Source organism: Leptosomus discolor, chromosome 5 (assembly GCF_034619465.1).
Source record: "Leptosomus discolor isolate bLepDis1 chromosome 5, bLepDis1.hap2, whole genome shotgun sequence".
Taxonomy (NCBI): domain Eukaryota; kingdom Metazoa; phylum Chordata; class Aves; order Leptosomiformes; family Leptosomidae; genus Leptosomus; species Leptosomus discolor.
Window position 1 is genome coordinate 48,026,513 of NC_141395.1, and position 16,837 is coordinate 48,043,349.

Here is a 16,837-nt window from a genome sequence, read left to right on the forward strand (position 1 = left end):
CATTCTTTTAACACAACTTCCAAGTAAACCAAAACTAAAAGGTATCAAACTGGTAAAAAAACCAAATCACTATCTAGAGGGAAACAGAACAGCAGAGTAGGAATATCAGAAACCCAAGACTGGGTAGCACGACAGTTCTTTGACTAAGGGAATAACCAGCTGCAAAAGGCAGAGTAGTGACATAACCCATAGTTTACACAAGTATTTTCAAAAACGCTGAAATCTTTGAAACTAAGATTACTTAATTCACCTACCTCTACAGGAAAGGATGATTCAAGGATGAAATCAAGGAACACAGCTTAACATTGATCCAAACATCAGTTCCAAAAGCAAGTTTATTCAAGTAGTTGAGACTGGCATAGAAATGGCTTGTATTGTGCTCAACAGGATTTGTGCAACTCCTTCAGTTATCCTCCACAGATTTTCTAGTGTCAACCTCATAAGACTTCTCAGAGTAAATAACGCAAAATTAACTGGTGTCCACAGGTAAAATTCCTGCCGGCTCCCCCAACAGCTCACAACAGCATCTATCACTTCAGTCCTGATAGATGGCACTCACTGTCTGTCACGGTTCAAGTTAAACAGATCTCTGAAGCCAATAGCTTCCAGCACCTTTGCTAAGCAAAAATACACACTCCTCTTTCTCCAAACCAGCACACATCTTACTTGGCCACCTCTGGAACTGGTATGGTAACATCTCAAATGCCACAGCTGAATTCTCACCTGTGTTGATTCCTGGTGAATTATACAAAGAAGCTGAAGGCAGGGCAGAAGCATATAAAAAGATGCGATATGTGCAAAGGAGGTAGCAACTTAGGACAGGAGATTTGGAGGTTGGCAACATGAGTATTTCAGAATGCATCTCCTAGAATCAGAGAGTCTGGTTACTGTGCACCATTGAGATAGGTGTTATATAGCACATAAATGCTTATTAACAGATACAAAATTATTTCACTGATCTGTGTCTCTGTCAGCTACCTCAAAAGGCAATAACCTATACTCCAAAAGCATATATGACACTACCACCATCACATTCCCCAAAACCAGGGACCTTTTTTTCTGATTCTACCACAAACAAGGATCATACCCATGGATGGACGGACAGACTTTAACCACAATCCCCCACAATGCAACAGTGCAGTCAAACGTATTTTACTCCCCTGCTGTGAATACTTATCTAGCTCTTGTAGGCATGTGAAAACTACTTTTCTCACTGCCTTTAAAAATGAGTGTCATGATATCAGGTGTCTATTTCCAGTTCCGAGCCCACTGTCAGAACTCTTACAACAACTTTGTCCCTCCCTTGGAAAACGGAAGCCTAGGGAGTTAAAGTTTAACAAAGCTATATTCAAACAGAAACATGTGTACAGTGAAAAAGCAAGGCACCCTTAGTTATAGGGGTCACTACCAAGTACAAATTATGTACATAAAGCTCAGTGCAACTATGATAGCAAATAAATATCATTTCAGTTAATGTATTATATTTCATAACTAGAGTGGGCAAAGCATGCACACACTGTTACATTAGCTCTGTTGATTAGCAGTAAAACATTAACACCATAATCCAATCAAGTTAGACTGTGTGCCCATACTCCTGGCCGATTATCTCTGCAGAGCTGAAAACACAAACTTTATAAAGGTAAATAAAATTGAAGAAAGATCCATGCATACATTCAGCTGTCTTACCTTTGCAATTCTTGAATATTCCATTTTTTGGTGTTTCAAGAAATGCTGCACGAGACGTGCAGTGTCTTAAATGGGTAATATCCTAAACAGGTAAACTAAACGATGAGCTTAGTCAAACACCTAACCTACAAACAACCCTTAATATAGACTTGAAAGTCTATTTTAGAGGGGTTTGTTTTGTTTTGTTTTTTAAGAGAGAAAAGCTGAACCAAAAGGTGATTCAGTACAAGGCAGGATATATTAAGGGCAGTGGAGCAGAAACCTACCAGCAAAGCAAAAAGTGGAAAACGGGCAAACAGCTTCCCTTCACTTCTGCTGGAGGAAATGTTCCATCACCACACCTTTTACCACTAAAACAAGCTGTGATGGGAGACTAAGTTGGAACATGGTGGCCTTTTCACCCGGAGTGGCAGGAACTCTACTAGATATGCTCAGTCAGGCAGTATCATGAGGATATGAAGAAACTGAAAGATGGAAGAGCAACTTCACAGGCTAGGAAGCATGGGTGTCCAGAACATCTGCACTTGAATTTTGTTAAAAACCTTCTATCTCTATGTGCTCAAATTCCCTTCTCTTTGTTGCAATGATGTAAGAAAGGAGTAGCATTCCAAGGCCAAGCCTTCCTAGACACTGTAAACTCAAATCTTAATCTGGCTTAGAGATCAAAGAGGAAAAAAAAATCATAAATAGTTAAAAGTTAAAAATTAATCCCACAGTTTTTTGCTTCCTTCTGTTTTATGCTGGTAAAGCCTCTGTACCATAGAGAGACCCAACAATATTTCTTCAGTAACAACCAATGGCTCCCTTCCACACTCAAACATGTAAATGTACCCAGCAAACTGTCAGCACAAAAGCACTGTCAGTACTACGATGAAGTCCTGGCAAAAAATTTACATTTCCCTTATGAGCTACAGGCTGTCACCTCCTCCCCCATTCAAGTTACAAAATGTTTCACAAAAAACATCCTTTCTGTTTTGAAGAAGTTTTTGCATACAGGAGACAGATTTTTTTTTTTTCAAGCACTCCCTCACGGAATGGAGACAAACCGTAACCTTGTACCAGAATAGGAGGAGTCCTTAGCAGGCTGCAACAACAGTGTGGTTACAACACCACCATGTTGATTCACAAGCAAAGCTGTTGCTAGTTTGCTTGTACAACCTACTAGCCCGAGAGAGCAAGATCGGTAACAACTCTATTTTCAGTATTTTGGTTCTTCCATTCATACATTTCTTACTGAAAAGTATCTCAAACGCAGAATATGACATTCTAAACACTGGGTAGATAGTCCTGCTTCTCAACTTTTTTTCTGCTTACAGAAAAAAACACATTTGTAACAGTGCAAGTATTGCTGGAACTGATTGCACATTACTCTAATTAGAAACCTATCTTGAAATACCAAAAAGCTGTCAAAAAGAAGAGAAACAAGGCAAAGATTAAAAATGGTGACATTTAAGAAAAAAAATTACCTGCTGCAGTCCATCTTGCTACTTAATAAATCTAAAGAAAAGATGACAGTTCCTTCAAATTAAAAATTCCTTTGTTTCATAATCAATCGGGTCATTCAAGAAAGCCCTTGCAGGGGCTCTCATAATTCAGATGAAATCATTTGGCCCAGACTCCCAAACTCATAAGCCACCCAGATACCTGATTATCACAATCCTGCGTGAATTTTTCCTAATTGAAGTTCTTCTGGTAAGTTTTAATCAAGGCCCAGAGGAGGAAAGAAAGTTAATTGTCTGGATGTGCCCAATTAAAGCTTCAGCTCAACACAAAACAAAACAGCTTCACAAAATACTCTGTCCATAAAAAATAATACCAGGATTTGAATTTGAAGAATTGTTTTTCGGTTTATCTATTTTTGGCTGAATATCAGGTTTTCAATCTGTACTGAGAATGCAGAAGCAGATTAGTCTCCTCCTTCTCATTTCTAATAAAACATGTTAACATCTGGCAACCCAGTTCTAATGTTATTTTCCCAGACCAATCCACACTTCAAGTCCTGAATGTCAAGCATTTTGTACATTTCTCTCTTTTTAAAGGAACTAAAAGGCAACGCATGAATCTTTTAATGACCTACTTACAAATAAGCTTTCACCACTTGTCTTTTGTTCTTCTGAGCATTTAAAAATTTCATTAGGTTATGGATTGGGGGGGTGGGAGGAAGGATTGTCGATTTCACAGTTCAGTAACAGAATATTATCTTCACATGCTCCAAGATATTCTAAAATATTTGACTGGAAGGTCAAAGCAACACAGTCCTCTTCTAAAGCTAATAATATGCTTGCCTTAAACCCATTGAGAGACAAGATCAACCTGAAATCAGAACTACGGCACAATTACAGATAAATCAATAACTACACACACGAAACACTGTACTCCACAGACTGAAAAGCTTTTTACCAGATAATCAATTTTTTTACAATGAACTTATCATTTTAAAGCAAATTAAGTGAAAACCACTAATAAAGAATAAAATGAAACTGACAGCTAGTCACCTGCTTTATAAATGGAGTCTTCAAATGTACCAACACCCAGCACAAGCTTTACACAGTGCTAAAAAGTCAAACAAATAATTTTATCTTTTAAGGACAGAAGTCTGGCATTATTTGAACTGCTTCAGTTAAAGAAATGAACTTAAAGACAACAGCAAGGGCTGGCACAACGAGGGCAACCATAGGTCTACCAGGGAATTTCTCATCTTTATAAACGCCATTCCAACAGTTGATAACCAAGATAAAATGCCGTATTGTGACAAAAAGCCTCTCGGAAGGAAAAGGGGCAAAACATTGGAAGCTGCAAACTGTTACAAGATTTAAATACTCAAATCCATACCCCTAAATATGATGGGGAGAGAATTTCTAACTTGGGAAACCTCAATCCATTCAGTTTCCTTGTCTATTCTGACTGTTGGCCACCAGTTTCAAATCAAGAAGAAATATATAAATCTATGTGAACAAGTAGCATAAAATTCTATGAAGCATTTTATTCCAGCAGGCTTTTAGAGACAGTATTTGCTATACTCTAGTAAACCATTATCAACGTTTATTGACGTATATACAGGATTTCCTTCTTGAGGCTGATCAAGCTGTATTTTTATTTTAAGTTGAATAAAAAAAAATTACAAAGAACTTTGCAATCACCCAAAGAGAAACAATTATTTTTAATGCTCTGTATGAAAGGACAAATAGCTAGCATTCTCAGTCAGATTATTAATTATCAAAAATAAGGTGCTTCACAATTCCTGCTCTACCAACCTTGACTTCCGTCCTTTCGTTTCTAACACATTAATATTGCCCCCAGGGAGGGAAATGATGGGGTTCCCTCCCTTCTTCCCCTGACACCCCAGACTGATACCTGTTTTTCATTCCAGTGACTAAGGTCACCTCAGATGAAAAAAAACCAAACTGGAATCTGTGCCACCCTTTGCAGAACACCTTTTAAAAGCCCTCATCTACCAAAAGCAGCCTGGCTCTTTTTAGTTTAAAACATTTAACTTACCTACTTTATTCTCTTTTCAATAAATGAAGTTAGAGCAGGTTGCAATGAACAGTAATTTTGTCTTCCTCCCTTCAAAAGGCAAAAACCCAACCCCCAGCTGACAGTTCTGTCACAGTCCTTCCCTACTTCAAAACCATGCAATGAGCACAAAATTTCTGGCTCCAAGAAATGAGCAAAAGACCTTCATCATCCTCTTCCCCTCTGCCCCAGTGGAAACTTCAGCTTGTAAACTGCTTGAGAGCTCGTCTCTCGCTTGTAAACCAAGGCTACGTGAGAGACACAATCGTTATACCGACACTTTTGTATTTGTTGCACACAGCCATAACCATGGGTAAGTTCAATGAAGTTGCACCTCCACTTTTTCATATTAAATGGAGTAATTTAATCACATAATCTCTGGGAGTATTCACCAGTACAGGCTACACCTGTATACCGCCTTTAGTCTGAAAGTCTTAGCTTGGTAGAATTTGAGCAAACAATTAAAGAAAGTGCTTGATCACAGAGTTTCACACATTGTTTGAGCTAAGCTGCTTTGGCTTATTAATTACAAACTCAGGGAGCTTTCCAAGGGAGCAGCTTAACAAGACAACATTCCCTAGCTTTAGCAAGTCTATTGTTTTCTCTTTTCCCCTTCTCAGAGCTTGAATAGCTAGGCCTAAAAGCAAGTACAAGACATTATCAAACTCTGAGCAAAAAAACCTTTTACAACTAATTGGAATAACTATTCTTTACAATAAATATCTGCCTGCTTTTATTTTCCTGATTTAACTCCTACACATGTTCACAAGGTATCAATGTTCAATGTGAGCAGTTGAAAGCATTCACGGTTTTCTATATTTTAGCCATATAGTTGGTCTACTGGGAAGAAAGATCTGCTGACAATGCTCAGGGGCACTACTACTACCTTATTTTTTCAGAAGTGAATTCTTCCATTCTAGCTCAAACATCGTGCACAGCAAAGTGTTTCCCAAAATTCTAGTTACAGAGGCAGATACAAAACCAAGCACGTGAGACTCCTTAGGGCCTAAAGTCATTACTTCCATTTTATTTATCTTTACTGACTTAAAGACTATAAATTTTAAACTTCACTTGATATTCAACTCACTTAGAAAGTTTATTAATAATCCCCCAAGATTAAACTAAGTCATCTTGGTAAAACAAGTATAAATTTTGCATTTATCTTATTTTACTGTAGCACGGCTGTGTGCCAAAGCTAATATACCACCTATCAGTACAGACTGATAACTGAAGGTTACATAAAGGACTAATAAGCTCTTACTGGACAGGAGAAACACTTTTTACTCTCCACTCATTCCGATCTCAGTTATGGTACTTGAATTTTTTCAGTTTAAAAAAATTATGAAATTTTTATCTTCAACAGTATTTCACCAATGGCACCACTAAACACTTCAAGTTGTTACTAACTACCAATAATTCCATTGTGTTTATATCCCAGAATTGGTTCTGTAGTTATAGTAACCACCCATTTTCTTTTTATTTTTTAAATATTTTATTTGAAACAACACAAATAGCATCCCCTACTGTGACATTTAACAGTACAGAACACACGTGCACCATCACTGAAGCTCCAGTCGACTGAAAGCTTTCCTCACTTAAGGTTGGGTTTGTTGGGGGTTTTTGGGAAGATTTATTAAATTATTTAATAAAAATGCTGCCAATATTGAAGATAGAGTAAGCAGTAAGTGATTGTTCTCAGAACAGCTGGAAACACAGAACTTCCACTAAGACTGGAAGAGCAGATAAAGAATAGAACCAAGGAAGTTTAACTGAAAGCCTATGTAATTTTTCTTGAGATTTCAGTGGCCTCTACACATTTTCCCCCATTCCCTACCCCACTGGCAGAAAACATTGGGCTGAAACTTGTGGGAAGCTTTTGTATTGCTACTGGCTTGCATCTTGTTATAAAAGTTCCTGGTGATCTCAAACTGCAATGAATTCTGCATTGTCATCTAGCACAACTATTTCATTAAACGCCTGTTTAGACCTACATTTTGAAAACAATCCTATTGCTGGAACAAGACTTTCCAAGCAGCACTTCATTTTGATGTCTGCTTGTGATTTGATGGCAGTCCACCAACAGGCAGTTTTCAAGGGCAAAGAAAAAAAATAAAAAACCTGATAAGACAAACACACAGTAAAGGCGAACATTCTGCACTCTTTACTAAAGCTGTTTGTGTCATTAATTACATTAGCTCTGTTGTTAATCAGATTTAAACATCCACAGGTACAAATCTCATGTGCCTAAGTTTAAAGACAAAAAGAGGTTATTTTGGTGATAAAATCCAAACCTAAAACTGTTCCCACAGACGTGTTTGTGAAAGCTGTTTAACTATGTCCAATCATAATTCAGGGTTTGAAGTATTAAAAATGAAAGGAGGAGAAAGGTAAAACAATAGCAATTAAAATGTCAGTATTGCAGATAAAGTCAATCTTTCAAGTTTAAGATGCAAATAGTTGATACCTGTGGGTTGAGAGAAAGGCATTAATTACCTAATACTTCATACAGCAATGATATATTTTCTGTATATTTTCAACTGAACTTCCTTGGTTCTATTTTTTACCTGCTCTTCTAGTCTTAACAGAAGTTCTGTGTTTCCAGATGTTCTGAGAACAACTGTTTATTGCTTATTATTTCTTTGGTGTTTGTCGCATTTTTATGTTACCTGTAGCTTTAAGACTTCAGATTACTAAAGATGCTATACCGACTTTTTTAAAGCAACTCCATTTATCCATTTTTTCTACACTACTTCGGACTTTTCAGAATAATTCTGAGTTTTTCTCAGGAAAAAGCTGCACAAGCTTGGGCTTTTCCTGGGAAAAATCTTGGGAAAAAATGCTTTCCTTCAAAGTTTGTTTGGGTGATTTGTTTGGTTTGTTTTTTAAGGAAAAAAATAATGATAATTTGCTTAAAGTTATGCAAACCAGGTTTGAACCACTGCAGCAATGGCAAATTAGCCACCACTTTGGACAACATTGTTGTTAGAAAACAAAACACAGGATCCCATCATCAACACTGGCTTCTATTATTCTAGCAAAAAAAGCGTTACAGAAAGCTACCATTGAAGAATTGCCACACAGACAAAGATCACAACAAATTTAAGTGATACACATAAAGGCTCAAACTCACAAGTTTCATAAGTCACTACGCATCAACTGAATCACAGTAGCCCTTCAGGTTGATGTTTGGTGTCATTGGCAAAAGGAGGTGATTTGTTAAAGTTTCAAAATTCTCCTTGTAGGCTGATGTAGGACAGGCTGATCAAATAACTAGCTTTAGGTTAATCAGAGAAATTTCAGTGGATCTATAAAAATAAGATGTAATTAACCTAGTACATCATACATTGGTGTCTAAAATTACAGCAGTTTAAATAAATTTAATTACTTCTTAATGTACCAATATATCATTCTTATCAGGAATATAAATAATGGTGCCATAGTGGTACAGTGGTAGACTCTGGTATGGTTAGAGACTGTAATGAGGTGCACAAACATTTCAGTTAAACACTGGGTATTTAAAAACACTGTGCAAAAAAAGACGACAACCTTTTTTCTATATCAGGCAACTTGCATATTAAATGTTAGCACTAATAATAATAAATTAAATGATCCTGAACTGAAAAACACTTAAAATTATATACGACAGTTACTTTTGTAAAATATTTTTCACACTGAAGATTTAAGTATTAATTAACAGAAGAATTCAGAGTCTTGAAATCTTGCTCACCTGGGAAGGTGTCTACTACTGAGAAACTTACTAATTTTACAGTTCACAGTTCACTTATTTTTCGTTTATGCTTCCTGTTTAAAAAACCAAACCAGACAACTCCCTTTCCCATTTGCTATACTATATTACTAAATTAGTAGTTTACTAAACGCAGGAACAACTCAGAACCTTATACAACTAGCAACATACAGACAAAAAAAATCCATACATTTCTTTGACTCTCTGATTAAAAGACAATAGAAGATCACTAAAAAAAAAAAAAAGTGTAATCTTACAGCTAGGATTTCTGAAATTAAAGCAATTGCAACGTTAGACTTCCCATGGTTGTATTTTCAGGAAGTGAGTACTACCCTCCACACAGATCTCACTTTTAGGCAACATTTGTCATTCATGTATCCTAAAAAACCTCATTTAATTTGTAATCATTACTTCCTCCTTGCAGAGGGAGCAACAGGAATGAGGGTGAGGCAAGCTGTAGAAGGTCTTGCACCAGGCCAGAGCCAGCAACCCAGCACAGGTTTACAAAGTCCCACAAGGTGCCTCAGAGATTCACATCTGTCATTTCCCTATAGTTTTCACATAGTTTTATAAAAGATAATAATCAACAAATTATTGCCTCTACTTTGCAGTTATGCTTGTGAAAATCTGAACAGTAAAAGAGTGTTACAAAAATGCATTTGCCAGATAGAGCTGATAAAATGAAGGCAGATCAGACTGTCTAAGCTACTGCTAGATTAAGAACGTTCTGTACAGGATGCTCAAGTTCTCGATCACATTTCATTTCAATAACTCAGACACACCACAGGGGTTTTTTATGCTTCTAAACTTCATGAGCAGAATTTTTGCCCCATAAAGTTCAATGTTTTGACATTTTAACTCCTTCTAACTATACTAAATCCATGCTAATAGGACAATTAAACTGATTTCATTCATTTTGTACACTCTTTCTGTGCTGTTCCATTACTAGTGACAAAAAAAAAAGTTGAAAAGAAGAAAGAGAAAAGCAGCAGCAGTTTGAGAAAGAAAACAGAAGTGCTAGATCACCCAGATCTAAAAACAAAATGGAAAACTGTATAAATTCAAAGGAAAGCACAGCAGTTACAGGTGTAATGAGGAAAGACAGGGCCACTATCACAAAACCCAGCGATCTTTTCTCCTGCCCCAATCACAACAAATCGCTACCCCTCGAAGCAGCACACAGTGAAAGTGATCCATTCTTCCAGAGCAATTTCTGTAGCTACTATTTAAGAACTCCTTCGGGGAAGGTATGAATAAATAATTCAGCTGGAAATACCTGTCAAGCAGCAGGATGTTTCATGCCACTGTACCTACAGCAACCCCATCCAACCAAGTCAAACCAGGCGTTATCTGTGCACAGGACTGACACCACACTACGATCCCATTTTACGGGGACAAAGAGAACCCCACGGGCAGCACGGGCACACGACCTGGGACAAAACTTGTCTGTCCCAGCCCCCCTATGCCGTGACCCCAGAAATGCCCGTGAGTTGTTAGTCACACTCTCCGACACCGCCCTTACGGTGTCACCGGGTGGGGTCTCTCCGAACCCTCCCCGCCACGCCGCGGGCCCACCACCGGGGGAAGGGGGCGAACCCACCGCCTCCCCCGGCGGTCACCGAAGCCGTGGCTCCCTCAGACCTTGCCGAGGGGAAGAGGGATCCCTTCGCCTACCCTCGCCTCCCCAGGGAGAAGGGGCATCGCTGCCAAACCTCCCCTCGAGGCAACCTGCCCCCCTCCCCGGTGCCTCCCGCCTCCTCCCCCGCCCGCCATCCTGCCCCGCCCGCCCTCACTTGCGGCTCCCTCCTCCCTCCCCCGCCGCAGCCGGGGCCCTGCCTCGCCCCTCACAGCCTGTCCCCGCCGGTCTCGGCTCCATCCCGACCCTACCCTGCCTCCCTCCTGCCCTCCCCGGCCCCGCCGAGCGCCCGCCGGCCCCGCGGCCAACGCACCCCCTCAGCCGCTGCCCCAGCCTTTGCTCCGTCCGCACCGCTCTCCGGACCGCGCCGCCACGCACACACCCGGGGGAACGGCTCTTCCCGGCTCGCGGTCCGCCGCCGCTCGGCCCCCACCCCGGCGCTGCCCTGGCTCCGCCGCAGGCTCCTCACCTGCATAGACGCCATGATGGATCCTCCCCCTCCCCTCTGCGCCGCCGGCCCGGGCCCACAGAGACGCAGCACCGCGCGCCCGTCCCCCTCCCCGCCCTCCCCGGTCACGTGCCCGCGCCGTCGGCCGCGCATGCGCGGGGAGAGGCCGCCGAGGGCGGGAGTCGCCCTTGGGGTGCAACCGACCGCCGCTCCCGCCGCGGGGGTTCCCCGATGCTGCCCGCCCCCTGCTCGCCCGGCGGCGGTGGCGGAGAGGCCGGCAGGCAGGTAGGTCTGTCTGCCTGCCTGCCTGCTTGCCTGCCTGCCTGCCTGTCTGTCGTCTCTCGCGGTAGGAGCGAGCCTCAGGGTCGGGAGGGGGCTGAGCCCCCGCCCGACCTCTCTGTTTGTCAGGCGTTTTTAGATCTGCGCGCCCAGAGTCTTTAAGGGATTTAGCTAATACCGGCTGTGCCCTTTTATGGGTTTCTCTGGGCTCCCCTCACGTCTGGCGTGTCCTGACGGGAAGGTCGGATTAGGGACCCGCAGTAGGCCTGGCCTGGCCCCGCTCTGCTCCTTGGGCTCAGGACTGAGGGGCAGCCGTCAGGTTTGCAGTGGGAGAAGGCCCGGCTGGGACTTGCGGTGGTGGGCGGCTCTGCTAGAGAGGAGAATGTGTTTCTCTGTGCCTCTCGTGCTGCTCTGCCACAGGTCTTAGGTCTTCAGATGATCTGATTTTTCAGCAGTGCTGGTCTGGTGGTGGTGTACGTGCGCAAATTAGCATGGGTGCATTGCAGTTGGGAGCGTTTTTGGAGTCTGCACTTTCTTTTCCTGGACTGGAACATCCTCCATTGTTTGCACCAGATGATTTTGCGGTAGCTGTGTAGGTGAAAATAAATGCCCTGCTCACTAGAAGCAACCTGCATGCAATCAATAAATTAAGCAACTTGTGGAAACACTTTTGAATAAGCAGTTACTCCAGCTGTAGTATTTCAGACTGAGCGGATCCTCACAATAAACCTACAACATGTTTTTCCAAAGACAAACCTATAAAACTCATAATCCTAGTGGATATGGACACTGAAGGATTTAATAGAGATACTGATTTTATAGCTCATTATAATACAAATCTCCCCGATGATCTCGCTACGCATTCCAAAAACATTGGAATGCCTTTGTCCCTTCACACCCTGGCTTTCTGAGGGTGCTGAAGAATCCCCTTGGGTCATTTCTGCTCCTTCAGTAGCACCTGCTTTTTTCTTCAGAGATGGCCTATCTGATACACATCAGATTAAGTTATTGAACAATTGTTCTCAGTTTGTATTTATCTTTGAAATCTGCTTCTTTAATTTCAGACCTAAAGAAGGGTTGTACATCTGAAAGCCTGCCCACTTTCTTTAACCAGGTTATTTGGTGTGATGCAAGACACCACTTCTACCTACAAGTTTTACCTTCAGGTAAAAATGTTTTTATGCGGCCCCAACTTTGAAAACTTCTAACTAGAGGAAAACAAAAACTCAGCACAGCACAGCATCAGCTTCCAACTTATATCCAGCACCAGCAGTGCTGCCGATGTTAACATCAGCATGCAAACTTCTGGGATTTCCTTAGAGGGGAGAACGGAAGGCGGCAGGGCAATCCTTGCCCTGTGGGTTAGCTGCAAAGGGAACGAGCCTCTTGGCTTCGTGGGCATTTGCTGGTGGCAGAATTGAGCGTGTGTCGATTTTTGAGTAGAAAAGGAGACTAGCCTGCCAAAAGTAAGGATGGAAAAAGTATTGTGATGTAACCCAAATCCTATACTTTTCATCCTCTGAAGTCAACCTCGATTCTCAGTCACGAGCGATGGGCTCCTGACGCCATGCAACCGGACATTGCTCTGCTGACTTCACTTAAATAACACATCGGTCAGGAGAGTCTGTATTTATGTACTACGTGATTTTACAACACCATTTGTGTTGCAGAGGACTTTCTGCTTTCCACAGATGTTTAGACCTGGTAGAGGATTCTTTTTCCTGCAGTTCTTCAGAACTCACTTAGGCTGTTACAGCATTAAGTGGAACATTGCTATTTCTGTTTTACTAGATGTTGCTGTTTTGCATAATCCAAACATATGTTTCTCCTAAAATACATTTCTTAATGCCATATGCCACAAAGATAGCAAGAACATCAAGTTTAAGCAATGGACATGTGTTTGGCTATAAACATGGACATATTGACTACCCGTGTTGATGTAATCACAGTGAGATAAAACTGCTTTCAATCCATTACATTCAGTTTCTTAACCCTGTTCCAGAAAACCCTTTTCAAGGTCAGAAGATATGAAAAGGCCTAAGCTCATGAGTGCCAGCACACTTCATAGGCTGCAGGCTAGTTTTGTGTGAAAAGATCAGCTTTGTAGTCTTAAGCTGACCGTAATCGGTACAAATATGACTTCTACTCTGTAATAAAGAAAAATTATCTCTGAACAAAAAGCCACCTTAGCAAAAAATCATAGCTTTTATCTGTCCTATGTTGGAGAAGTCTTTTTTTTTCCTGTCATGCAGAGCTTTGCAATGTTAAAAACAAGACACCACCTTTTGGACTAAAATATTGCTTACAGAGATAACTTTGTCTAAGCTGTAAACCCCCTTCCTGAGGATAGCAGGCATGAAAAGCAAGGGGCAGTTTGCCCTTCACATAATAAAGCACAGATGAATTACTACTCACCCTATCTTGACTGGGTGTGTAAGAAACTAAAGCATCGCCCTGCAGCTGAGTAATGAGTGGCTGACTCTGGCCACTGTCTTGTGACCAGAACCCCCGCATCCCTAAATTCACTTTGGGCAGAGTCCGTTTTTACAGGACTGCCAAATGTATATTTTATCGCTGTTGGCACATCTTTGTTTTTTAAAGTGTCAGGCGATCGCCTAATATACACATGCAACATTTTTAGCTCCTTGTCATCATGGCAACAGGGGCAGCTGGAGAATTATCCCTGTGTTTTATTGTGGGTTTTTCCCTTTCCCTACGTCTCAGTAGCGTGGCTTGCAGAGAGGGCTTTTTAATAAGTACTTTTGTATAGTGCATAATGCTACAGGGATTCAATCCCTTAAGCACAATAAGAAAACAAACACTATGAGCAGAGTCTCAGAAAGGATTTATGTGAGTATCAGTATTTTCTTCCTTAACTACAGTCCTATTCTTGATTTCGTGGTGGCTCATGGTATTCTTTGTTCCAAGTGATTCGGTAATCTCAGCAATGAAAGGCCCAAAATCCTGGAGTGGGTAGATTTCACAAGGAGTTGGTGATACTGTAATTTGCTGTTCATTTCAGTGTTGACCTTTGCCTGTGCAAAATGTAGAAGAAACCATTTTCGCAGTTAACCCTTCCTAATCTCTTGCAGGTGTAGATATAGTCAACACAATAGTTGGTTTTTAAAAGAGAAAGCTTTAGTATTTGGCTAACGCAGCCTGATCCTGCACCAGTCAACCTGTTTTGCCAGAGACTTCAAGGATCGAAATCCTGGGTCCCAAATATTCAAAACTTCAGGGGTAAGAGGAATTTCATGTGTTACCCTCTTTATTTCAGAAGCTGTCTTGCATTGATCTGATCAAGTATATAGTTATGACTCACATATCGAAAACATATAAGGCAAATAATGAAAATTGTGCCTCCTACTAAAATTGTTTCTGTAAACATTCATGAATTGATCTAAAAATCCACTTTTCTTCAGAGTTTGCATTACAGGAAAAACGCAACTAATGTTCAAACTGCATTTCTTAGGTAACTTCCTGATCTATCTAGCCAGTTTCACAAAGGTCAAATATATTTCCTGATTACGGCCCCTGTAATTTTGTATTCCATTCCCTGCATTATCCATAATGCTTTCAAACATTACCAAACATTTTTTCCTGTGCTTCTTTTTTTTTTTTTTCTTGATCATTCTTTTACCTGCTGAACTCTCACTGCTTGCTTCTTTACAATTTCTGCTAGTATAATGACCTGGGACTTTGATTTCTTTTGTCTGTGCCCACTGTACCTTTTTAGCTTTCCATCTTGTCTCCTTCTCATGCAGAAGTCAACTGTACGTTCGTGTTAACCTCCCCTTGTTGCTCCCACGGCACAGCAACCGTACTCTGCGGTTCCAGGAGGCGGCATCTCACGAGCGTGGAGGGCTATGTACCTCTTGGAGGAATTGTGCCAACTTCTCCTTCCACTCCTGCTGGCCATCGAGGTTAAAATGTCTGGAACAGAGATCTTCTGATGAACGCAATCTTGGTGCACCTGCAGGAAACACTGTCTGCGTCGTGCCAGTAAAAGATGTAGAATCAAGGCAAGGCAAAGTTGTACCAAGAATACAACAAAAGAAAGGAATTGCACACATAGCTAAAAATTAAAAATACCCTAAATTTGCAAATGTCTCTGACCTGTCAAGATTTTGTTGTGGGTTTATTCCTTAGTGATAATGTAGTTTTTTCATCAATGACTTATTCCATTTTTATCTTCCTTAGTTCTGAATAGTAACAGACACATTATCACTGCCATCCCAGGACTTTCAAAGGGATGAATGGAGGCTAGGGGGAAGATTTCACCTCATTCCTGGTCCGCTGCAAGTGCAGAAGAGGGTGACAAAGAGGTTCTTGGATGTCATATGCTTCCATTTTTTCTCTCATATAGGATTTGACAATGCTGCAGCCACTGGGTGATCTGTGGCTTATCCACAGCAAGCCTAAACTACTATCATAATTTTCCATCAGATCAGAAAAAGAATCTGTCTTGTTATGTGGACACACAGTTGTTCTAATTACTGCAGGGGAAGAAGGAGGATGCGTGGCCAGGGAAAGGAGTGGAATTGCCTGGTTTGGTCGTATGTCATAATTACCAATTCGTAGTAATTGTCAAGCTGTGTTTTTTGGCACCAGTAGTCCTCTAACTCTTTTAAATGCTGTAAAGATAAATACCTAGAAAGGTAAAAGCTATAAAAAAATTAAAATAATTATTAAAATAATACTCAAGGAAATAGATCAATGCATTAACAAGTGCAAGGTTACGTAATTATTAACAGTTCTTCCACATCAAAAGCATGTTTCCAGAGCCCATATGAGCAGGTTGATCACTGTGTCTATCAAATACAAGGGTTCAGACTCTGCTCAGTGATAATAAATACCTTTAATATGGAAATATGACCATAATTTAGTATTTTTTTAACCTGTGAACTGAAGGCTTCTCAGGTAAGCCCAAGAGATACATGAATACCTAGTTGGTTTTGTTGTTAGGAACACACAGAAGTGACTCTGACCTCACAACCAACAAAGACCATACTGATGAGGAATTTTCAGAATTAATTAGTCTTGCTAGTCTAGAAGCGAGATAAAATTGCTGGAGAAGAGGCTTCTCGGGTAACTCGCACAGCTGTGCAATAAGCTATCACAGCTCCTGCGGGGCGAGAAGCAAATCCTCCGAAGGCTCCCATCAAAACCTGCCATCACCGCACCCTGCACGCTACCTACAGAGCTTGCAGAATGTCATTCCGCCGGCCTGCACATCAAGATGACACTGCTCCAGCCCGTCAGTTTGCCTTTGTTTATTTAATGTCCCTCTGGAAAGACAAGGTTTCATATGGGGTATGACTACCACGGAACAGAGCGATGTGGATGAGCAGTTACATGACTATTTCAGCTAAATATTTTCACAGTTCTCTTGTTAAGTTGTAGTTGTTTATTACAAGTGAAATATTTTTCATTATCCAAGTGCTTTATGACAAATCTGAAAGCAGCTTAAGTGTTAGTGCAGTATTGATCTTACCGTTTACATGTTTCAAGTAGTTTGCTACAAATA

The 16,837-nt window shown here is 40.9% G+C and overlaps 1 protein-coding gene across 1 annotated transcript in view; it reads right to left on the reverse strand.

The window, feature by feature from the left end:
• UBE2W (ubiquitin conjugating enzyme E2 W) overlaps positions 1-11,073 on the reverse strand; it is a 31,889-nt gene extending 20,816 nt beyond the window's left edge. The window contains exon 1 of the mRNA XM_086465343.1: positions 11,053-11,073. Within this exon, the coding sequence (XP_086321469.1) occupies positions 11,053-11,067 (15 nt within the window). The 5' untranslated portion in view covers positions 11,068-11,073. The remainder of the gene's footprint in view (positions 1-11,052) is intronic.
• Between the last annotated feature and the right edge of the window lie 5,764 nt (positions 11,074-16,837).